At 42.6% G+C, this 24,633-nt stretch overlaps 2 protein-coding genes across 7 annotated transcripts in view; one reads left to right on the plus strand and one right to left on the minus strand.

Moving 5' to 3' along the window:
* Positions 1 to 24,633, minus strand: part of chst8 (carbohydrate (N-acetylgalactosamine 4-0) sulfotransferase 8) — a 251,157-nt gene that overhangs the window by 45,273 nt on the left and 181,251 nt on the right. The window contains exon 1 of one of the 6 annotated variants that reach the window (XM_067419133.1): positions 10,771 to 10,804. The exons of the other annotated variants lie outside the window; for them this stretch is intronic. Coding sequence (XP_067275234.1) covers positions 10,771 to 10,789 — 19 coding nt within the window. The 5' untranslated portion in view covers positions 10,790 to 10,804. Of the gene's footprint in view, positions 1 to 10,770; positions 10,805 to 24,633 lie in introns of those variants that run through there. 6 annotated transcript variants of the gene reach the window in all.
* LOC137043061 (zinc finger and SCAN domain-containing protein 29-like) lies at positions 13,341 to 18,371 on the plus strand. Its single transcript, XM_067419134.1, has 2 exons — positions 13,341 to 14,851; positions 18,166 to 18,371. Exon 1 carries the CDS (start codon positions 13,776 to 13,778, stop codon positions 14,772 to 14,774), a length of 999 nt encoding a protein of 332 aa, XP_067275235.1. The 5' UTR covers positions 13,341 to 13,775; the 3' UTR covers positions 14,775 to 14,851; positions 18,166 to 18,371.

Consider the following 24,633-nt stretch of genomic DNA (forward strand, 5'->3'; position numbering starts at 1 on the left):
TGAGCGGAGCTAAATAATGACGTGTGCGCGCCGCTGCTATTGTGTTGAGTCGAGTGCGTCGTAAAGCTGTGTCATCCCTAACAGCGGGAAAAAAACTTTATTCAAAATAAAAATATGGCTTTTAATCAGATACAGCCATACATCTATGATCCGGAATCAGACCCAGAGGCTGCAGTTGAACAGGAGCAGCAGCAAAAACGACTAGAGCAGGACGTCTCTATGTGGCACAAGTTATACACTAACTATATAATATGCTTAGCGGCTTGTGTTATTTACATATTTATACTTGAATTATATCGTCGTATTTTTGTCTTTGAAGGTGTACATGTGGGAAGTGCAGTTGTGCACGTGTGTTTGTGTGTTCACGCGTGGTTTGTGTAACGTTAGACAGTAAGCGGACCAGTTTTGCACAGCAGGCTAGTGTTTACATAGAAAGACACGGAATAGTAGCGCATTTGAATGAAGAAGCGCGCTTATTTAGTTCAATATATTTCCCCACTCTTTGTGTATTGTTGAGTGCTTTTAGAATACACAAACATAAAGTTACACATATAGTGGCCAGCTAAACAAATGTACACGCACTACACATCGCATGCTCCATTGATCAATTAACTATACGTGATCATGTTTGGGCTACTTGATGAGCATAGGCAAAAACACAGACATTTGAAGCAGTCTCACTCACCGCCTGCGGTTCTAACGTTGGGACCTTTATCGTTGGGACTGCTCCATCCTTCAGCATTAGGCGATTGGGAAAAGCCGGCGTCGAGCTGGGGCTTGTTTATGAAACAGTCGGCACCGAAATGCAGCGAACAGATATAAACATTCGCGCAACTCAGTTGCTGATCCGGAAAAGCAAATTACATCCACTGTTGCCTTAACGCGGGGTTTTTGGGGAATCTGTGCAGGACTGTCTTGGTCTGGCAACCAAAAACGCACTTTTTATGTGCACATCACCTGTGCAGCGCAGCCTACGAGCCAGCGCTTTGATGGGCGTAGGCTGTTCCCTTACGAAACAAAAATATATTGCAATATACTAGAATTTATATTGCAATACATTAGAAAATATATTTCAATGTATCAGAAACTTCCTCATATATTTGAAAATATATAGCAATATATGGATGGACAACCTATTGCTATATATTGATTCATATATTAAAATACATTGATATACAAACAAAACTGAATTATTTCATGTATGTTTATTGAAACAAAGTATTTTTTGTGAGTTAAGCAAGCTCCTGCATATGTTTACAGAGGTTGATTAACAATAGCCCAAATCAGATGGTGCATGACATTCAATATATTTTCTATATTTAGAAAATATTTCTATTAGGGCCGGGACTTTAACGCGTTAATTAAGATTAATTAATTACGTGACTTTAACGCGTTAATTAATTACGCAAAAAAACCCACACTTTTTGTGTGTTTTTAAGTGTGTTTACCACACTTATTTTTGCACCGCGGAACGTTTTTCAATGAATGAGTTTCGACGGACCAATTATACTGGAACACCAACTAGCGCTCCGGAGTCACGACCAAGGGGGTAATCTAGCGCTCGGAAAGCGTTCCACCCATAGGGGCTGCCATTGCTAACCAAGCCATCACCTGCTGTTAGCATCCCATTGACTCCCATTCATTTTTGAGTCACTTTGACAGTGAATAACTTTACATCTGAGACGTTTAAAGACTCCATTTGTCCATTGTTTATTTCTAAAGAAACACGACAATGTATAAAAGGCTCCATTACCTTGTATCTTACACTATCGCCCCGCAGAAGCTGTTTTTGTAAAAATAGGCTAACGATTGCGTCATAACCAACGCGACCCTGTCGCACAGTTGAGAAATTACCGTATAGACCTGAGGAGACACTCCCAGGCAATCTTTTACTGTCTATGAGGCAGTCGGGGGGACGTGGAGACATGTCCTGGAGACTAGTCTGATAAAGTCAAGGGGGAAGAATGGGGAGAAGCCCATAGTGAGCCAAAAGCAACGGGAGAAAATATTTAAACAACGTGATTCAGATTTCGCTTTCCACATCTACTAGAAGACTCACAGCTGTCAGACAGGAGGCTCACGTCACATCTACGTCGTCAAGCTCAGTCTGAGCCTGCGCAGTTCGCTCAGCCATCAGGAAGTGAGTGCCCCTAGGTTGACTTCATTATTTCGCCGTTGACGTCAATGGGGTCGCTGTGTCCATTTCTTTTACTGTCTATGGTCACGACATCAACAAACCATGTGAACATGAACGAAGAAGCTGATGAGACTGCTTTGCTTGGCCCCGTGGATGGGAAATTTTGTTTTAAAAAACGAAAGAATGGAAGCGTCGTCAAGAGCAAGGTTGTGAGCAAGCTATACAACAAGGAATTCGCGTATCACCGCAGCACATCGAGCCTCAAATATCACAAAAATGCTTTTTCTAAACTGGCAAACATTGCACTGGTCTGCTGGACTGAAATAAATAAACACTATTTTGTTGATTAAGCTTATGTATTCAGTCATTATTCAATGGTATACTAAAAATACATGTGAAAAATTACTTCTCATTGTTCTCAGGTCAAATATTTATATGCAATTAAAATGTGATTAATTAATTACAAAGCCTCTAATTAATTAGATTAATTTTTTTAATCGAGTCCTGGCCCTAATTTCTATATTATATTTTAATCTGTTATATTTTAAAATATATGACAGACAGTGTACATTAGATTATTTCATATTTACCATGTATACAATATATATGATAATTATATATTATGTAATATAAATCAATATATTTAAGACATATGTTCCCATATAATTCTGATTATATTATCCAGTACATTGAGGTATATTATCTCATATAATTTTACATATATATTTACATATATATACAATGACTCTTCCAATATATAATTTCATATATTGTAGGATATATTTCAATATACATAGCAATATATTGAATAGTATAATAATATGTATTTATTCAATATATGAAAACGGCAATAATTGCAGTATTGTCCCATATATTACAATATATTACTTGCATATATAATATATTATTATATAATATATCATATGATATATTACCATGTAAATTTCACAATATATGGAGACACATGAAATATATTGTCAACTAATATATTGAGAAATATATTTTTGTTGCGTAAGGGTTGCTTTCGCTCTCTCCCTCTCTCTCTCTCTCTCTCTCTCTCTCTCCCTCGCTCTCTCTCACGCTCTTCCGGTAGAATTGTCCGTAAGGCCCATACAAGGAAATTCCGCCCCCATTAACGTCAAAGGGGACGCATGATCTCAAAAAACTTGCCGAAACTTATGACTAACCGGAAGTAGTATTTTTGACAAAGAAATACTCCCATCAAACGTCCCTCTTAACTTTTGAAACTTTGTCCATGTTTAGTATGGGATTCCAAGTCTTTAACAGTGTAAAAAGATCAGTATGCATGAAACAGCATTTCACCCCCCCTTTAATGTAAGAATTTTTTTATATTTGGACTTAAAACAGGACAAAAATACTATGTAAGAAAAGCATTTTTTGCAGTGCATGGATTCCCATATTTTTTGAAGTATGTTGAAAATTTGAAGTATGTTGCTTCTCCAGTCCGAAGATATCAGTGAAAGTTTTTTTTCTAAGGTCAATTTTTCATTTGACCACAGCTCTTCCACATTGAATAGCTTCTTATCCTTACATGACAGTTCAAGTTAACTTACATTTTCATAAACCTTAATCTGTGCTCTGAAAACTGGCATATTGCATGACTGTTTGTCATGCAAGGCAATCATAAAATGTGTGAGGTGGTCAGCGGGGTATAGTTGAGACGCAGTGTACCCCGCACTAGAATCTATTGCGGCACATGCAATTTAGTTGCACGATGAAATGCTTTTCTTATAGTATTTTTGTCTTATTTCAAGTCCAAACATCAAAAAAATAAAGTAAGAAGTAGTTACTAGACTAGTAAAAATCATTGTCTTGTTTGGGGATTTTTATATTTTTCCCTATAGTTTTTGCTTAAAATAAGCAAAATAATCTGCCAGTGGCAAATGGCAATTTATTATATATAAATAATCAAAAAAAATGCTGAATGAAAAAAAAAAAATGAATTCTCATTTTTAAAGATATTTTACAAATTCAATGAATTGGTTAGGCAGTTTTACAGCATTACAGATGGGTGTCTCAACTGCACTCGGGTACTGTGTTCCAACTGTACCCAACATGGGTAATAATAATAATTATTCATATTTTAGTAGACAAGTAAAGGAAATGTCATATAAAAAAAAAATCACTTATTTTCAGACCTCAATTTTGGTGTGGTAACTGAAAAAGCAAAAAGTGTACCAATTGTACTCGGTCTATCCTACAAGATCAATATCACACGAGTAGCTGTGTGAGATATGTCTGTATATCATTTATACAACAGTTCAACGGCACAAGTGTGTAAATAAATCAGAAACAACAACAGTCTTTAAAAACACTGTTTTGTGCAGAACTACTTCTGCCCAATAGCCTGGATGCCAGCCAAAACTGACCAATGAAATCATCAGGGCGGGCTTTAGACGATGACGGACAGATGATCAACAGAAACTGACCAATGAGATCATCAGGGCGGGCTTTAGCCGATGACGGACAGATGATCAACAGAAACTGACCAATGAGATCATCAGGGCGGGCTTTAGACGATGACGGACAGATGATCAACAGAAACTGACCAATGAGATCATCAGGGCGGGCTTTAGGCGATGACGGACAGATGATCAACAGAAACGTAATCATCACGTCATCAAAGGGGCTTGGGTTATATTTGTTCTAATCCTAAATGGAGAGTTTGTTTGTATCTGCATCACCTTCACTATTTCTCTCAGAAATGATGATCATGTTGGGTAAGTGCTCTGTGTATCATTAAATTCTTTTAATTTTTTTTACAACAGATTGTTTATTTCAGCGCGTGTGCAGACAGGGTTGCCAAGTTTTTACAACAAAACCTGCCAACTACTAGCCCTAAACAATAGCTTCACGGGAGGTTCTCCGGGGGAAAAAATTGTGTTTGGGGGGTAAAGTGTATAAGCTGGTAGCCACATTCATTTTATAGTTTTATACTGTTTCTATAGTGTCAAAACTTTTCTGTGTCTGTTTTATTTCCCCTTTTTTAAGGAGAAACACCCAATAAAAGGTGATACCTCATCTAAATGAAGTCTCCTGAGCTGTGAAAGAGCAACTTCTGAGCAATAATGTCTGTCTCTCCTGCTTCTTCCTACTTCCTGTGGTGTAGCACCTTCTGTTCACAAGAACTCTCTCTCTCTCTCTCTCTCTCTCTCTCTCTCTCTCTCTCTCTCTCTCTCTCTCTCTCTCTCTCTCTCTCTCTCTCTCTCTCTCTCTCTCTCTCTCTCTCTCTCTCTCTCTCTCTCTCTCTCTCTCTCTCTCTCTCTCTCTCTCTCTATCCTGTGCTGGCTGCGCTCCAGTCCTCATAAGCTGCTAACTAATGTGCCTCCCTCTCGCTCCCGCGGGATCACGAGTGGCCCTTCACCTAGAAGAGAGCGGCGGATGGGCTCGGCCTGCTGGTTTGTTTACTGGCTCTTTGTTTTATTCATGACAATTTAGTCTCGCTTCATTCAATTGAAGGGAGTGACATGTCATCATATAAGCGAGGCTGCGCTCGGTCACACCGCGCAACTTTATGAATAATACGGCGTGGAGGAATTAATCTGTTTAAATAAACGTCTGTGCGGATGAGAAACGGAGACGGAGGCGTCCACAGATAGATCAGCAGATTAGACTTCTCTTGTGCTCTCCTTTAGCTTTCTCAAGATCTGCTGTTCATTTGAGGATTTCCTTGGACAATTAACTTTTTTCCAGCTATTGACGAAAATTTACAGTTTTATGAGTTTTCCCTGTTATATGGAAGAAGGCGCTGTTACACATCTTCTGAAAGAGAATCTTCTGATAAAAACACAGGGAAAGAAGAAGCAGAAACAACTGATTGAATCATGTAAAAAATAAATCAAAACTGCCTAATGTTACTGAATGAAATGAGCTACAGGATTGTGAAGCGTTAGGGTGTTGATGACAGGGCTCCAGACGGCGACCAAATGGTGGCCTTTTGCGAAAAAAATTTCATGCTGGTGCAACAAAATTTTGTTAGAGGTCGCACTTATGCAACCACCACCGTGCCCAACTGATGAGCGCAGACATTTCTGTTACATATGAAAAGGGATACTTCACCGCTTTTTCATATTAAACTGTTATTCCCTTAACTAAGACGAGTTGACACACACCTCTCTCGTGTCAGTGTGTGCTCTTTATCTCTCTGACGCGCGGTGACGATCTGATAGCATTTAGCTTAGCCCACTAAGCCCAGTTCATTCACTATGGTACCAAACAGAGATCAAGTTAGAAGCCACCAAACACCTCCACCTATTTAAATACAGTTACACCAATAGCTGAACGATCAAGTATGATGACATAAAATAAAATGTGGCGCTTTTCTAAGCGGTTTAAAAATGAGAACTATAATGTATGGCGGAATAGCACTTCTGAGAGTACTTCGGCTCGGTGCAGTAAAAAGTCCCGGCTGAAAAATCCTCTCCTCACATCTCCCCCTCCCTCTCTCATTTCTGTCAATAGCTGTTACAATTTTAGATGTGAGGAGAGGATTTTTGGTTGCTTCTAACTTCTTAGATCTCTGTTTGGTACCATAGTGTGTGTGTGTGTGTGTGTGTGTGTGTGTGTGTGTGACTCTTTAGCTCCGCCCACTGCACGCCTCCACGGACTCGGCTGTTTTCAAAACGAATCGGTTCACTGTATCTGTCTTTTATAAATCTGATAAACTAAAGACTCTTGTGAGATATGAAAGATCAACACTACTCTACAGATACTCAAGATTAACACGAGACTGACGGAAACTGTGTGTTATGATTACCAACACAGCGAGCAATCTCTCTTTTAGCACCGCTCATCTCGGCTGTCACTCATAACCCGAGAATGATTTCTCCAGAAAATTCCTCAGCCATTATCACTAGCTATGCTGCCCAGCTGAGCGTGTGACTAATTGATTATTCATTCATTATTCATCCAGCATATGAGGATCACATTACACTTTCAGATTTGCAGGAGGACACGCAAAAACTCATTCACCGCGTGCATTCGAGCGGACCTGAGACTCGCCCCGCCGAGAGATGCAAAGTATAAAGTTATGGGAAAAGTTGACAGCCTGACCTTCTTAAGGCCACACGGCTAAACTTTCCTTCCATGGCGCTGGGTCATCCGTTAATTTAGCCCACTTCTCTGGAGAGAGGCAGAAGTACCGCGGTTATGAAGGAAAAACTTTGCTCTTGCTAAAAATAACCACCTTTGCCAACCTCCTCAGTTTGTGGGTCAGTGGCTGGCTGATATTGATCGCTTTAAATTACTCCTGTGCTCCTCATGCACGGCTGTCTCTCCGTGTGCCGCTCTCTCCGTGTAAAAGGTAGTGATGTGGGATATTGGTACATCAGCACGACAGGCCGTGATGCATAAACGTCTTCCTCTATTGATTCATCGGGCTGTCAGGGGAGTATTTGGGCTGAAGTCTTTTACTTTATCATGTTTGTTCGGTGTCTGCGAGGGCGGCCACCCCGCTGCTGCTCCAGAAAATTTTTAATAATCTTGTTTTATAGACCTCAGTCCCAAGGTCAATAGCATTTCCATTATAATGCTGTGCTGGGAGTACGTGTGCGGGTAATTTAACATTCACTTCTCTGCTTTTTTACTTCTCAGGCCAGGAAAGGCTGTAACCTTTGGCTCTTAAAGAGACGGTGCATGTGCTATTGAGTGGGATGTGTTAAATCCACAGCACCCAAATATCCTCTGTCACCCTTTTAACATGCCATCTAACAAAGAAGGAAAAGCTAAAATAGGCATAACTTTAATTGAATTACATGCTAATAAATGTTTAATTTAAGCCAGTTGCCAAGGAAACACTCATTTTACCTTGATGTACTGAAATAACTAAAGCTAAAACTGAAATAAAAATGAATGAAAGTATTTTGACAGTTAAAACAAAAACTAATTATAAGACAAAAACACCAACATTTTGACATATATAAAATAAAAAATAATAAATATTAAAGGGATAGTTCACTTTAAAATGAAAATCCTATCATCCTTTACTCATCCTCAAGTTGTTTCAAACCTGTATAAATGTCTTTCTTCAGCTGAACACAAGGGAAGCTATTTTGAAGAATGTCAGTAACCAAACAGTTAACTGGAGCCATTGACTTCCATAATAGAAAAAAAAAAACACTATGTAGTCCAGGATTTTCGATGATTTTTGGGCCTATAATTCTCTGCTGTGGCCTGAATGATAGTCAGATACACTGTTTTTGGTGCTCAGTGTTGGGGAAAGTAATGCCTTACTTTACTAGTTACTTGGAAAAAGTAATCTGATTACTTTACTCTCACTAGTAATCATAGACTATAAAAAGATGGACAATGTGCCTACACTCTTCCGTGGAAGTAAGGGATGAGTCATGAGCGTGAAGTTGAACTACGATATCAAGGTCCCGCCCACACTTTTTTTTATTATTATTAAAAGTTATGGAAATGTAGAAATGAAAGTTAAAGCTCCAATGTCCTCCCGAAGTTTCCAAAAAATGTCCGTTAGTGCCTCAGTGATCACTTCGCTCAGAGAAGCCGTCAATTACAGCTGTCAATCATAACGTCACAGCACAATATAATAAAGCATAACCGCCGTTAATATATCATCAATTAACTAACTAAAACCAAACTTATCTAAAGAACAACACTTGAAAATACATCAGCGTGATAAAAATCACCTAAAAATGACAGAAACCATCTTTGGAAAAAATGCAATTGAAGTGTTTTTTATTGCTTAGTTTTTCTATGTCCCATTACATTTCATGGAGAGGGCGGGGTTTACAACTTACACTAAAGATTGGGTTGTTTAACCTAGAGATTGGGTTGTTTAACCTAGAGATTGGGCTGTTTAACCTAGAGATTGGGTTGTTTAACCTAGAGATTGGGTTGTTTAACCTAGAGATTGGGCTGTTTAACCTAGAGATTGGGCTGTTTAACCTAGAGATTGGGCTGTTTAACCTAGAGATTGGGTTGTTTAATCTAGAGATTGGGCTGTTTAACCTAGAGATTGGGTTGTTTAACCTAGAGATTGGGTTGTTTAACCTAGAGATTGGGTTGTTTAACCTAGAGATTGGGTTGTTTAACCTAGAGATTGGGTTGTTTAACCTAGAGATTGGGTTGTTTAACCTAGAGATTGGGCTGTTTAACCCAGAGATTGGGCTGTTTAACCTTGAGATTGGGTTGTTTAACCTAGAGACTGGGCTGTTTAACCTAGAGATTGGGTTGTTTAACCTAGAGATTAAACAACCCAACTTTATTTTCAACTTTATTTTTATTTTATAACTTTATTTTCAAAGTTAAACAACCCAATCTCTAGGTTAAACATTGGGCTGTTTAATCTAGAGATTGGGTTGTTTAACCTAGAGATTGGGCTGTTTAATCTAGAGATTGGGTTGTTTAACCTAGAGATTGGGTTGTTTAACCTAGAGATTGGGCTGTTTAACCCAGAGATTGGGCTGTTTAACCTAGAGATTGGGTTGTTTAACCTAGAGACTGGGCTGTTTAACCTAGAGATTGGGTTTTTTAACCTAGAGATTGGGTTGTTTAACCTAGAGATTGGGTTGTTTAACCTAGAGATTGGGTTGTTTAACCTAGAGATTGGGTTGTTTAACCTAGAGACTGGGCTGTTTAACCTAGAGATTGGGCTGTTTAATCTAGAGATTGGGTTGTTTAACCTAGAGATTGGGTTGTTTAACCTAGAGATTGGGTTTTTTAACCTAGAGATTGGGCTGTTTAACCCAGAGATTGGGCTGTTTAACCTAGAGATTGGGTTGTTTAACCTAGAGACTGGGCTGTTTAACCTAGAGATTGGGTTTTTTAACCTAGAGATTGGGCTGTTTAACCCAGAGATTGGGCTGTTTAACCTAGAGATTGGTTTGTTTAACCTAGAGACTGGGCTGTTTAACCTAGAGATTGGGTTGTTTAACCTAGAGATTGGGTTGTTTAACCTAGAGATTAAACAACCCAACTTTATTTTCAACTTTATTTTTATTTTATAACTTTATTTTCAAAGTTAAACAACCCAATCTCTAGGTTAAACATTGGGCTGTTTAATCTAGAGATTGGGTTGTTTAACCTAGAGATTGGGCTGTTTAATCTAGAGATTGGGTTGTTTAACCTAGAGATTGGGTTGTTTAACCTAGAGATTGGGCTGTTTAACCCAGAGATTGGGCTGTTTAACCTAGATATTGGGTTGTTTAACCTAGAGATTGGGCTGTTTAACCTAGAGATTGGGTTGTTTAACCCAGAGATTGGGCTGTTTAACCTAGAGATTGGGTTGTTTAACCTAGAGACTGGGCTGTTTAACCTAGAGATTTGTTTTTTAGATCAAATAGGATTCGATGTGAGTTTCTAAAAGCACCATCTACTGTCAGGGAGTGAACTTGCACATTAACTCGCAAAGATGCGTCACAAAACTTCATCGTTAGTGTCCATAGATACAGGGAATATTTTTACAGGGCTGATATGTTCACCATCTCATCCAGTTGTTTTCCTCTTTTTCGTGTCATGGATGAATTGCAGCATCTGTTTTTACAGTTCCTCTCTTTAAATGACTTAGTGGTTTCTATGGTCAGTGTTTTCTATGTTGAAGAATGGCTAAGAAAGCATGCTGTAAATGCATGAATACAAACATCAATAACCTTGCACATAGACATCCATTAACGGGCCCAGAGGTGTTTGTCTGCCGTTTGTGTTGTGCATAAAGAAAGAATCAATCCATCAGTCCAGCTGGTGGCGTCCCAGAGGAGATCTGACTCAGTGTCCCGGAGGATGTCAGCATCTATTATCGTCCTCTACCGCACCTCCGCTCTGACAGACTTTGCTTAGCCCAACTTTACTGCACAAGTTTTTATTTTCACACAGCCATCAACACGAATGTCTTTATTTCACCAGAGGTCATGCATTCATGTTCTCTTCCTCTTTTATTTATAGGGTGTCTCAACATTTTGACAGCAGAGCAAGCGGAGACAGCATCAAATGCTGAGAAATACTTTACATAAAAACGAGAGGTGGAAAATGGCACATTGTTGTCAGGTGAAACCGGTGACGTTTGTCACAGGCATTTCCAAATCTGCAGTCTTTTCAGAGAGAATCTGAGAGAGAGAGAGAGAGAGAGAGAGAGAGAGAGAGAGAGAGAGAGAGAGAGAGAGAGAGAGAGAGTATAAGTGTGAGTGTGAGTGTGAGTGTGAGTGTTTGTGTGCTTGAAGGCCAGAGCGATTGTTGTGAGTGAGATCGATCCAATTCTCACTATTAACTAGTCGCTTATCAGCGTGCATATTACTAGGATATTGGCTGTTTATTAGCACTTATAAAGCACATATTAATGCCTTATTCTGCATGACCTTATTCTACATCCCTTAATCCTTCATAAAACTACTTTACTAACTATTAATAAGCAGTTATTAGGAGTTTATTGTTGCAAAAGTCCTGGAAATGTATCCTAAACCCTAAAGTGTGACCATCTATATACAGCATATAGGCGTTCATACAGGACTGAAAAGCAAATATAGCCTACTAACACATTTTCTATTTATGTAAATTGACAATTTCCAGCACATAAAATAGACTATTAATATTTTCTTGTTACGGTCAATTTGTTTCATGTGCTGTGAGGAGTCATGATCAGACAGAAATCAGAAAACACAGCGGGAGGTTTCTCTCTTTTTCCCAGATGTCATTTCATTTTCACAGACGCGCCATCCCAAAAATCTCATCTTCTTTTGAGATCGTGTTTTGAAAGAGAAATACAAATAGCTTTATTTTTTCATGCAAAACCTCAAAAATAAACCTAATCATGATGTAATGAGTCTCTTCAGTTCTTCTCCCTACCAGTGTCAGTGTTTCTGAGCTCCTGAAACGCCTCATTTGTAGTCTTGAGTTTTCTTCCGGAAAACCAACACGTCACAATATTCCTCATTATAATAATTCAAATGCAGAATAAAGGGGCGTGGCCTGGTTGAGTTAGTTAGTAGTGTGTTGAAACTGCCGGTTATGGTAAGGGGCGGATCATTTCCCAAACACGCTGGAAGAGCTTGACCAATCACAACACACTGCTCCAGCCGACCAATCAGAGCACATTGTGCTTTTAAGAAGGCGGGGCTTCATAGAGACGGGAACTAAACAGAGCGTTACTGACAGACTGGGAAGAGACGAGCCGCAACAATGGAGAATATGAGGAAATTAACTTGTTTTACATTGAATGTAAGTCTCTCTTTTTGTTCTCAGGATCTGTAGCAGGAAGTTTGTGAAGCCAAACTACAGATTATCATCAGGCTGTCTCTTATTTTGGTCTCTGCATCATTGCTTATTCACTTAACGCATGAACTGCCTGGCCTAATTTATCACACCATAGTGAAGATTACATTGTGAGAACGGATGCAGAAGAGATTGCCGTCCTTGCTGAGGGTGTTTAGAGAGGCATTAATTCACGATTGGACATCCTCACCCTCATATTAGCACATTAGAAGAGCGTTAACCTCATCAGAAAGGCATAGACAGAAAGGCCAGCTCTGCCCCGCAGCCTAACTACCCATAAACACCGGCGGCACGTAATGAAAAGATGTGCTTAAGATTTTATGGGCTTTTCAATATATGTCGTGCCCTGAATCGATGCGTTTATAGGGTTAGGCGACACCACAGCGCGATGTCAGACTCAAGTTTATATTTTTGCCTTTCTGTGAGTCGTGGACATGGTGGTTGTAAAGGAGCTCTTAGTTGTTATTGACATATTGTTTTGTGCTGTCTCTAGTATGTAGGCACCAAAAGAAAGGTAACGGGCAGCTGTGTGTGTGTGTGTGTGTGTGTGTGTGTGTGTGTGTGTGTGTGTGTGTGTGTGTGTGTGTGTGTGTGTGTGTGTGTGTGTGTGTGATGGGTAGGTTTAGGGGCAGTGTAAGGGGATAGAAAACACGGTTTGTACAGTATAAAAACCATTACACCTATGGAAAGTCCCGATATGTCACAAAAACAAACGTGTGTGTGTGTGTGTGTGTGTGTGTGTGTGTGTGTGTGTGTGTGTGTGTGTGTGTGTGTGTGTGTGTGTGTGTGTGTGTGTGTGTGAATTCTTGAAATCTCACTTGTTATTATCTATGAACTAAAAAACAGGGATGTTATACGTTTGTTATTAATTTTGGTCTCATACAATATTATTTGAATAATAATTACTATTATTTTGTGGTTCAAAATGACGATGGCTGGCTTAAAAAAAATCACACAATGAAAAATACTAAATAGTGACTGTGGCAAGGGAGGCGTGGTTCAGCGAGGTCTGCAGCGGGAGAGAGGGCCGCGGGACGAGCGGTAAGTGAGTGGGTTGGACGCAGATTAATAACACCTGTCTCTTGTTCTAGTAATGAGCGCGGAGACGGGATAAAACACCAGCGGAACCGGAGACCAGGAAGAGAGAGAGTCGGACTGTTGATGCGAGACCCTGAGATATCCGGAACCCGGAAGTGCGTGACCCGGAAGCGAAACTGAGCATATACAGAGACAAACACACGCTGAAGCGTGCACGTTGTGATTTGAGTTATTGAGAAAATAAAGAGCATCAACAGTCCTGCCGACCCCCGTGTCCTCTTCCTTCCTCACTATATCGAACTTATTACACTGGTGCCGAAACCCGGGAAGGAAGCAGGACAGAGCCGCCGCCATGACAACGCCCTCCGCCTCGCCATTTGCGGAGATCATCACCTCCCTCGCGGTCCTCCACCAGGAACACCATAAGGCATTGCTGGACCTTCGGACCGAACAGGAGCGCCGCTTCGAGGCCATCGTCCAAGGCCAGCAAGAGGACCGCGAGCGGTTCCGGAGCTGGATGGACCGGGAGGTTCGCGCCGAGGCCGCTGGGCGGGCCAGCGCACCGGTGCACGTGCCCCTACAGAAGATGGGGCCGGAAGACGATCCCGAGGCCTTCGTGGATCTGTTCCAAAAAGCCGCGGAGGCCTGCGGGTGGCCCCGGGCACAGTGGCCGGTGCGCCTCATCCCCCTTCTATCCGGCGAAGCCCAGGCGGCCGCGCAACATCTACCGGTCGCGAACCTCCTGGACTACGACGACCTGAAGCGGGCCATACTTCAGCGGGTCGGCCGGACCCCAGAACAACACCGCCAGCGCTTCCGCTCCCTGGAGTGGGGTGAGTCCGGTCGACCCTTCGCATTGGCCCAACAGCTCCGGGACGAGTGCCGCAGATGGCTGCTGGCCGGCGGCAGCGACGTGGACCATGTTGTCGATCTGGTGGTGCTGGAGCAGTTCATCACTCGGCTCCCCCGGAAGACCGCCGAGTGGGTCCAGTGCCACCGGCCCACGTCGCTGGAGACGGCCATCCACCTGGCGGAGGACCACCTGGTGGCGTGCCCGGGGGTCGGCGAACCCCCACTAACTTCTCCCTCTCTCTCTCCCCCCTCTCTCTCTCTCTCTCGACCTGTCCCTCTCCCCAGGTCCCGCCCTCCAGGCCCTCCTCGCGTCCCCCCCAGAGGCCGGGGTGGGATGGGCCTTGGACCGTCTGGGAGTTCGCGGGTCCCGCCCAGGGGGGCGGGGCCGCTGGGGGCTGGTGGTGACAATGGCTCTGGGGCGCCGGGGCGGCGGGTAGGCCTGGGCTGGCCTGCTGGCGGTGCGGCGATCCGGATCATTTTGTGGACCGATGTCCGATGATGGACATCGGAACAATGATCCGGATCCCGGACGTCCAGCAGACCACCCCCGATCAAGCAGGAGAGTACCAAATTCCTGTAAGTATCAAGGGGGGTACATATCAGGCCTTGGTGGATTCAGGATGTAACCAAACCTCGATCCATCAAAGCCTGATGCAGCCTGGGGCATTGGATACAAGCCGCATGGTTAAGGTGCGGTGTGTGCACGGGGATGTGGTGGAATATCCGGTTGTCCCAGTCACGATACAGTTTAGGGGGAAAAAGCATAATGTTGAGGTGGCGGTCAGTCCCCACCTCCGGCATCCGCTAATTCTGGGGACGAATTGGCCCGCCTTTTCGGCGTTATTGGGGTCGTTATGCGCGGATGCCGCTTGGGGAAACAAGGCTAGGAACGGGGCGGTGCGAGTGCAGGTTGGCGAGACTGATACGGGACCCTTGGGAACAGCTTCAGGGGAACCGAGCGGGGTTGAGAGGCTGATTCTCTCGGACCGCGATGACTTCCCTCTGGAGCAGTCCCAACATGAGACTCTAAAACATGCTTTCCAACAGGTCCGCACTATCGACGGTCAGTCCCTCCAACCCGCATTGCCCGTCACGTATCCTTATTTTGCCATAATTAAGGATAGGTTGTATCGAGTGACCCAAGACGCTCAGACAAAAGTGGATACAACCCAGTTGTTAGTACCAAAGAGCCGCCGGGAAATGCTTTTCCAGGCGGCTCACTCTAACCCGATGGCGGGCCACCTGGGACAGGCGGCCACGCTGAATCGTTTAATGACCCGATTTTTTTGGCCAGGCATTCATGACAATGTGCGCAGGTGGTGCGCGTCTTGTCCGGAATGTCAGTTGGTGAACCCACTGGCCGCCCCAAAAGCGCCATTGCGGCCCCTACCATTAATGCAGGTCCCCTTCGAGAGAATTGCGATGGACCTCATCGGGCCATTAGAGCGATCCGCACGCGGACATCGTTTTGCGCTAGTTATCGTGGACTACGCAACACGATATCCGGAAGCAGTGGCTCTCCGCAACATCTCGGCGAAGAGTGTTGCGGACGCACTGTTTCGTTTGATCTCCCGGGTGGGGATTCCGAAAGAAATCCTCACTGATCAAGGCACGGCGTTTATGTCACGCACGTTAAGCGAATTGTACGGATTATTGGGCATTAAATCCATTCGAACCAGCGTCTATCACCCACAAACAGACGGCTTGGTCGAACGATTTAATCGCACTCTTAAATCCATGATCCGTAAATTCGTACAGGAAGACGCCAAAAATTGGGATCGGTGGTTAGAACCCCTCTTATTTGCTGTGCGCGAGGTCCCGCAAGCCTCCACGGGGTTTTCCCCCTTCGAGCTTCTCTACGGGCGACAGCCACGGGGGGTGCTGGACGTCCTACGAGAAACTTGGGAGGAGGGGCCTTCGTTGGCCAAAAACGAAATTCAGTACGTCATGGACTTGCGAACAAAACTCCACACATTGGGGCGGCTATCTAGGGAGAATTTGTTGCAAGCCCAGGACCGCCAGAGCCGGTCATATAACAGGGGTACTAAACTACGCAAATTCACACCGGGAGAGAAAGTGCTCGTTCTACTCCCAACGTCGAGCTCAAAATTAATGTCAAAGTGGCAGGGGCCGTTTGAGGTCGCACGGCAGATAGGAGAGCTCGATTATGAAGTGATACGATCCGATAGGAACGGGGCACGTCAAATATACCACCTCAATCTGCTTAAAAAATGGAATGAGGTGGAATCGGTGTTGTTGGCAACGGTGATCGGGGGAGAGGATGATCTCGGGCCAGAGGCGAGCATTAAAGCACAATCAGTCGCGTTGGCCCCAGGGGGAGATCACCTCTCACCGTTACAACTCGCTGATTTATCGAAATTACAGGCGGAGTTCGCTGACGTGTTCTCGCCCCTACCGGGACGTACCGACTTGATTCAGCACCATATCGAGACCGAGCCGGGCGTGGTAGTTCGCAGCCGGCCGTATCGCTTGCCTGAACACAAGAAAAAAGTAGTTCAGGACGAATTAGGCGCAATGCTCGACATGGGAGTAATCGAGGAGTCCAACAGTGACTGGGCGAGCCCGATAGTTTTGGTCCCCAAAACAGACGGCTCGGTCAGGTTCTGTGTGGACTACCGCAAGGTGAACGCTGTGTCGAAGTTCGACGCGTATCCAATGCCACGGGTTGACGAGTTGCTTGATCGGTTAGCCACGGCTCGATTTTATTCGACACTGGACTTAACAAAGGGCTATTAGCAGATCCCCTTGTCTCCATTGTCCAAAGAAAAAACAGCTTTCACCACGCCGTTTGGATTACACCAATTTGTCACGCTTCCTTTCGGCTTGTTCGGGGCGCCCGCAACCTTCCAGCGGCTCATGGATAGGATTTTGCGTCCCCATGCTGCATATGCTGCGGCGTACCTAGATGACATAGTGATTTATAGTCACGATTGGCAGCGGCATATGCAGCATGTGAGGGCGGTCCTGAGGTCGCTGAGGAGAGCGGGGCTCACGGCCAATCCGAAGAAGTGTGCGATTGGGCGGGTGGAAGTATGGTATCTGGGCTTCCACTTGGGTCATGGACAGGTGCGTCCCCAAATTGATAAGACTGCCGCAATTGCAACCTGTCCGAGGCCCAAGACCAAAAAGGAGGTAAGACAGTTCTTGGGGCTGGCGGGATATTATAGACGGTTTATACCAAATTATTCGGACCTCACCAGCCCTTTGACTGATCTTACTAGAAAGGGGCTTCCAGATACGGTCCAGTGGACGGAGCCGTGTCAACAGGCTTTTACCCAAGTAAAGGCTGCTCTATGTGGCGGGCCGCTGTTACACTCCCCTGACTTTTCTCTCCCTTTCTTGTTGCAGACTGACGCGTCGGACAGGGGGCTGGGCGCAGTCCTGGCCCAGGAGGTGGAGGGGGGAGAGCGGCCGGTGCTGTACATTAGCCGTAAGCTCTCCAAGAGGGAAGCTAAGTACAGCACCATAGAAAAGGAGTGTTTGGCCATCAGATGGGCCGTTCTCACCCTCCGCTATTACCTCCTGGGGCGGGAGTTCACTCTCTGTTCGGACCACGCTCCTCTCCAATGGCTCCACCGCATGAAGGATACCAACGCGCGGATCACCCGTTGGTATCTGGCTCTCCAGCCGTTTAAGTTCAAGGTGGTCCACAGGCCGGGTGCTCAGATGGCTGTGGCCGATTTCCTCTCCAGAAATGGGGGGGGGGGGGGGGCTGCAGGCCGGACGGCTCCCCGGCCTGAGTCGGGCGGTGGGGGTATGTGGCAAGGGAGGCGTGGTTCAGCGAGGTCTGCAGCGGGAGAGAGGGCCGCGGGACGAGCGGTAAGTGAGTGGGTTGGACGCAGATTAATAACACCTGTCTCTTGTTCTAGTAATGAGCGCGGAGACGGGATAAAACACCAGCGGAACCGGAGACCAGGAAGAGAGAGAGTCGGACTGTTGATGCGAGACCCTGAGATATCCGGAACCCGGAAGTGCGTGACCCGGAAGCGAAACTGAGCATATACAGAGACAAACACACGCTGAAGCGTGCACGTTGTGATTTGAGTTATTGAGAAAATAAAGAGCATCAACAGTCCTGCCGACCCCCGTGTCCTCTTCCTTCCTCACTATATCGAACTTATTACAGTGACCATTGCAAATAGCAAAGAGATAATATCAGTATTATATTATAACAAAATTATGTCTTTACAAAAAACAACATGATAAATAAAATGTTATTTAAAGGGGACGTATTATACCCCTTTTTACAAGACATAATAAGAGTTTCAGCTCAAAATACCCCACAGATCATTTGTTATATCATGTTGTAAACGCCCATTTTTGAGTGGAAGGAAAAACATGCAGTTTTCGTGCATGTATCTTTAAATGCAAATGAGAGGCTGTTCCCCGCCCCCTATCCAGAAGAGGGCGGAGCCTCAAACACTCTGAATACTTTATTATCTGTATGTGTTTTAAAGTCATAGTCTAAACTTCTGAAATATGGTTTTCTGAGCACACACACACACACCTGAAGCTATGTTCATCAGGCTATTTACTGCAGGCTGTTTTTGTGAAGACAAGACACCCACACACAAAAACATGATATTATGGTCATCACAGAAAGGTGTAAAGCATTGCTTTAAGGGGTTGTACTCACTAACCCTAAAGCCAGAAGCATATAAACTAGTTAACAGTTTGACTAGCTTGATCAGATTCTCTTTTTATATTTTTGCTAATGTCCATCATGAGAGTACACATGTTTTTGCATTGCATTATGAATGATGGTGTGACATTTAGTAAAGCAGCAATGCACAAAAAGAAGCTTGTGCAGCTAGAAATGTGTTCATAGGAGCAATAACAACAGGCTCAGCAACCGCCGCTGATTATTTCAAATACTTTAGACAAAATGTTTCACAAAGGTGTGCAGAATTAGCAGACACACTCAGCATTCAACAGATACAGTGTGTTTGAGTTCAGAAGGAGAGAGGGAAGCAGATAAGAGGCTCAGGCTGCGGCCTGCGCACCACTTACATTAATAAACAATGAGAGGCGCTTGGATTTCAGCTCAAGTACATCCAGGCCAAAGTTTCAGCACAGCCATGAGAAACAATACGACTGGAAGGACAGGGTACAGTCAGAATGCTTTAGTGTTGTTTGGCCTATATTAAATATGCAAAGAGCAGGAAAAAAAGCCACATGAATATCCATGTGACCTGAACATCCTCTTCAGAAAGATTCATGCTTAAAATCAACAACAATATGATAATATTTCAGATTAGACGTTTGGGTTTTTCTTTTTCTAAGTAATCAGATTTAGGATTTTCATTTAAAGGCCAGTAAAATGGAAAAACACTTCCCAAACGATATAAATATAAAAGATGACAACATCAGTTATAACCATAATTAAACTAAACTATCCCTGTTCTCTCTATATCAGCAGATATTATAACCGTAATTAAACTAAACTATCCTCTGTTCTCTCTATATCAGCAGATATTATAACCGTAATTAAACTAAACTATCCCTGTTCTCTCTACATCAGCAGATATTATAACCGTAATTAAACTAAACTATCCCTGTTTTCTCTTCATCAGCAGATATTATAACCGTAATTAAACTAAACTATCCCTGTTCTCTCTTCATCAGCAGATATTATAACTGTAATTAAACTAAACTATCCCTGTTCTCTCTTCATCAGCAGATATTATAACCGTAATTAAACTAAACCATCCCTGTTCTCTCTTCATCAGCAGATATTATAACCGTAATTAAACTAAACTATCCCTGTTCTCTCTTCATCAGCAGATATTATAACCGTAATTAAATTAAACTATCCCTGTTCTCTCTTCATCAGCAGATATTATAACCGTAATTAAACTAAACTATCCCTGTTCTCTCTTCATCAGCAGATATTATAACCGTAACCTTCAGAAATGTCCCGTCTCATTCTACATGTCGTCTCTTCTTCTTGAGTCTCTCCATCATTGTCTGACTCCAGTTTGATCATAAAAGGCTGAACAGTTTCTGATATTTTCAGTCTGTGTCTGCGTGAGATAATCGGAGCTGCTAACATGAGATCTTGAAGCTCCGCCCACTTCTGGAAAGGGGGCGGGAGCAGCAGCTCATTTGCATTTAAAGCAACACACAAAACCTGTGCACTTTTACTCACCCTTAAAATTTAAAATTTTAATATGCTATAAAAATTATCTGAGGGGTATTTTGAGCTAAAACTTCACATACACACTTGGACACATTGGATACTTATATTACATCTTGTAAAATGGGACCACTTTAATCACTTATGTGCATTATAGCTGCATATTTATACATGAGAATGCTTTGACGAGCTATTTTGGTGTATATCTACAAACACAGCGACACCAATACAGAGCAACATGGGACGCACACATCAGATCTGAACAGGTGAACACAATGTGGACAGTCATTCATTTTAAATCAGATTCCAATCGAATAAACAAATATCATAGACTTAGCCTGCAAGCAAATTGGATTTTTCCCAAATCAGATCTATTCAGGCTGACTATCTGGACTATATAAATGGAAAGTGATCAAATAAGATCTGCATGGGTTGCTTTGGTAAAGACATAGGCGTACCTACGTACGTGACCAGACTTTCAAAACAGAAACCTCCATAGAAAACCTCCAAAAAAAAAACATAGAAGCGGTGCAGAACTCCTCCGTCGCACAGGAAGTGCCATTAGAACATTAGACTGAACCGTAAATGGACTGCATTTATATATAGCGCTTTTTAACAGACCCTATGGCCATCCAAAGCGCTTTACATCTTGCCTCACATTCACCCATTCACTCTCTCATTCATACACCGACAGCGTTGTCTGCCATGTAAGGCGCCACCCAGCTCGTTGGAAAAAGTTGGGGTTAGGTGTCTTGCTCATGGACACCTCGACACTTGGTCAGGTGGAACCGGGGATCGAACCACCAACCTTCCGGTTACAATCTACATGAACCACTGAGCCACTGCCACCCCGTATCAATACTTCCCGTTTGAAATCTGATATAAGCAGCCAGAGCATCCAAACTGAGTCGCATCTGTAAAAATCTGAATGGAATCGCATTTTGCATTCAATATATGATTTTAATAAGACTTTCAATCTGTATATGCAAAAAAGTCAACTGGAACTCTGAACTGGACTCTTGACATGGACCAGTAGAGAAAAAACACCCACAACATTCATCCTAGCAGTGATTTTCACATGGGCAAACATCACAAACATGTAAAAATGCAGCGAGATTTGCGCTGCCTTTGTCATGACTTTGAGCGACAGGATGAGGATGGGTTTCTCTTTGAAGATGATGTTCTGGTTTGGGGCTTCAGAGTCTTTTGTTAGCGCTACAGCATTAGCACAAAACTTCAAGAGATCGCCTTCAAGCTGAGCTCGGCAGCTAATATTTCCTGAAGGACAATGTTCTTGTGTCAACATTTGTATTACTATGCAAATGCGATAGCTTTCTTTGTTGTGCAACCATCTCACAATCATTTAGCCTCATGTAGAAACAAAGAACTTTGGAAACACAGTCCTGCTTTGATGCCGTGAAGAACACACACGAATATCAGAGTAAATCACAGCGCGCTTCTGGTTTATTCACTCACTTCCAGGTTTTCTTAAAGGGTTACTTCAGCGATTAACATATGGCTTTGTATCAGTAGAAACCCTGGAGTATATTCAAATGATTAATTTCTATGAAAGTTAAGCTTCCAAAGGCATGAACTGAAAACGCGTTGTGAATGTATGCCGCGAATGTGGTCGCGATTACCTCAGCTCTCATCAGGAGAGCTCATCAACTCATTTATGACGTTAAATGTAATCTGAGTCTGCTGTGAAACTCACGCGGCAACTCGATCGTTATATTGAACAGACACATTCAGTATTTAATTGTAGGGAATGGCCTCACAGGGCAGCGAAGCATTCTGGGAATTGTTGTCTTTCATCCCCATGAGACAAAAATACATTTTCTGTCTTTTCTCAGTCCTGAAAGCACCAAATTCAAAAATAATTTCACATTTCTACTACATTAATGACCCAGTTTAAATACAGATTCATCTTCCCAGCGCTGAAGTACCCCTTTAAGTCAAATGACATCAGTGTGAGGAACAGACCCAAATTTGAGAGCAATAACAACTTCAACTTCAGTCACATGACTTCAAAAGAGATTAAAGATAGTGCATAGAAGAGTCATATGAACTACTTTTCTAATACCTTTATGGTACTTTTTGTCTTCATTTGGATAAGAGGCGGAGGATGTTTTTCAAAGTAGGAATAAATTCATAGGGTCTGCAGCATCATAAGGATGAGTAGCTAAATGAAGACATAATTGTCAATGAACAGATAAACGTTTTTTTCTTTTTTTTTTGTTCGTTGCCAAGGTTTGTCTGGTTAGCATAATTACACCATCTGGACATTAAAAGCATCTTTCTCCATTGACAACCATTCAAAAGGAGTTTGTTGTGTATTGATACAATTTAATTTTTATCAAATCAATATTTCAAAGATATTTTGCTAGTGAAATATTTATATATTGTTTTATAGCAATTTCTGAGTTAAAATCACTCAGAACAACAAATATTTAGACCTAAATATTAATATTTATGCATGTGCATTTTATGCATTTTCGATTTTAAAATGTGATTAATATTCGTCATACATAAAATAAACATACTTTTTTCTAACCAGTTTAATTTATTGAAGCATCATAAATATGCATCACAGTTCAAACTATGTAATAAAAAAAATGGATGGAAAATTTCTATGCAATTCAATTGCATAAAACTTAACCTCTAAATTCCTCTGGGACCATTTCCGCCTGGATTTGGCCGACCCATTGAAGAGCTTCCCATACACACACACAGTGGTCTCTAAATACATAATTTGGGGTTTATTTTACACGAAACCCTTTGAAGTTAGTGACTTTACTTAAAAGTGATAAACATTTAAGTACATGTTGCCTGAGCTGCAATAACTTTTTTTTTTGTGCAATTATTTTTAATTTGTGACTCTTGGATATTGTATTTATACCACTGTATATGGTGAGACCTGTCTAGTCGAGTGATTTGGTTATAGGCAGAATTTACATAAAAATGTAATATTCCTCCCTTTAGATCCATATGAATAAATCTGGCATACAACATGATACAGACAAAACTATATTTTTCCAATACTTGCTGCCATCTAGTGGAAACAGCCCAAACTGTCTGCAGGGTGCTAGAACCCACGGGGCCTGAGTTACACACTTTCAAAAATGAATTTGTTACAAAAAAAATCAAAAAGTGACTCTTTTTGGGGGGGGGGGGGGGGGCTAAGATATTTACTTACACGTTTATCACTTTTAGCAGTGTTTTATGTAACTTTTATGAAGTGTTTTATGTCAAATGGTTTCCTGTAAAATGACACATAAATTGTGTATTTAGACCACTGTATGTGTTTATGCGAAGCTTTTCAATTTGTGTAGACCAAATCCAGACGGGAATCCCTAAAAATTGTCCCAGAGCTAAGGAGGTTAAATTTGGGCCTAAATATTTTAGCAACTGCATAGCAACACAGTTTGGAGTTTTGTATGACCACCAATCACATGTTCTTTAAAACTTTTGTGAAGATGTTAACAGTCAAAAGTGATTGTGAATTATAAAGTAAACTGCATCAATGTATTCATTATTTCAGCTCTTCCGGCACAAACGGGACACACTTCAGCTCCACACTGTCAGACCGGAGATTTGCAATTTTTGGAAGAATAATCCAATTGGAAACCTAAAGTAAATGTGAAGCTGACAAAAGTTGAGTCACATGGCAGAGCGATCGAGCTGGTCTGGTAAAAATATCCTCCGTAAATCCATTTCTCTCAGCCCTCCAGAGCTCGACGGCCGCTCTGCGTGTGTGTTTTCTGCTTGAGTTTCCCTGAAAGCTCTCGATTCACATGATGACTCATTCAGCATGAGCCAAACGACCAATTTATCTGCACAAACTGGCTGAGATCTTGCGTTAAGATGCGGCTCCTTTGCCTGCATTAGGATGTGTGTGTTGATGAGCGTTTTCCCAGCAGCATCGGGGCTTTTGCTCGACTGTGCAGGCTGCTCGTTTGCATCACGTCTCCATTGCCCGTAAACAAAGGCAAAAATAGTCTTAATTTAAGCATCAAGTGTGCAAAGTTCTGCCTCTCTGTCCCAGTTGGACAAATATTGACTGTTTTGGAGCAGATGGCCGGGGTGTTAGAGAGGCAAAGTCAGGGATCAGGACTGACATCTGGTCTCGGCGCTCCGAGAACACGGTTTGTATGTCAGTCTGGCTCACTTAAAGAACCGACTCACTTCACCAAGCCAACGC

The sequence above is a fragment of the Pseudorasbora parva genome, chromosome 16 (assembly GCF_024679245.1).
Source record: "Pseudorasbora parva isolate DD20220531a chromosome 16, ASM2467924v1, whole genome shotgun sequence".
NCBI lineage: Eukaryota > Metazoa > Chordata > Actinopteri > Cypriniformes > Gobionidae > Pseudorasbora > Pseudorasbora parva.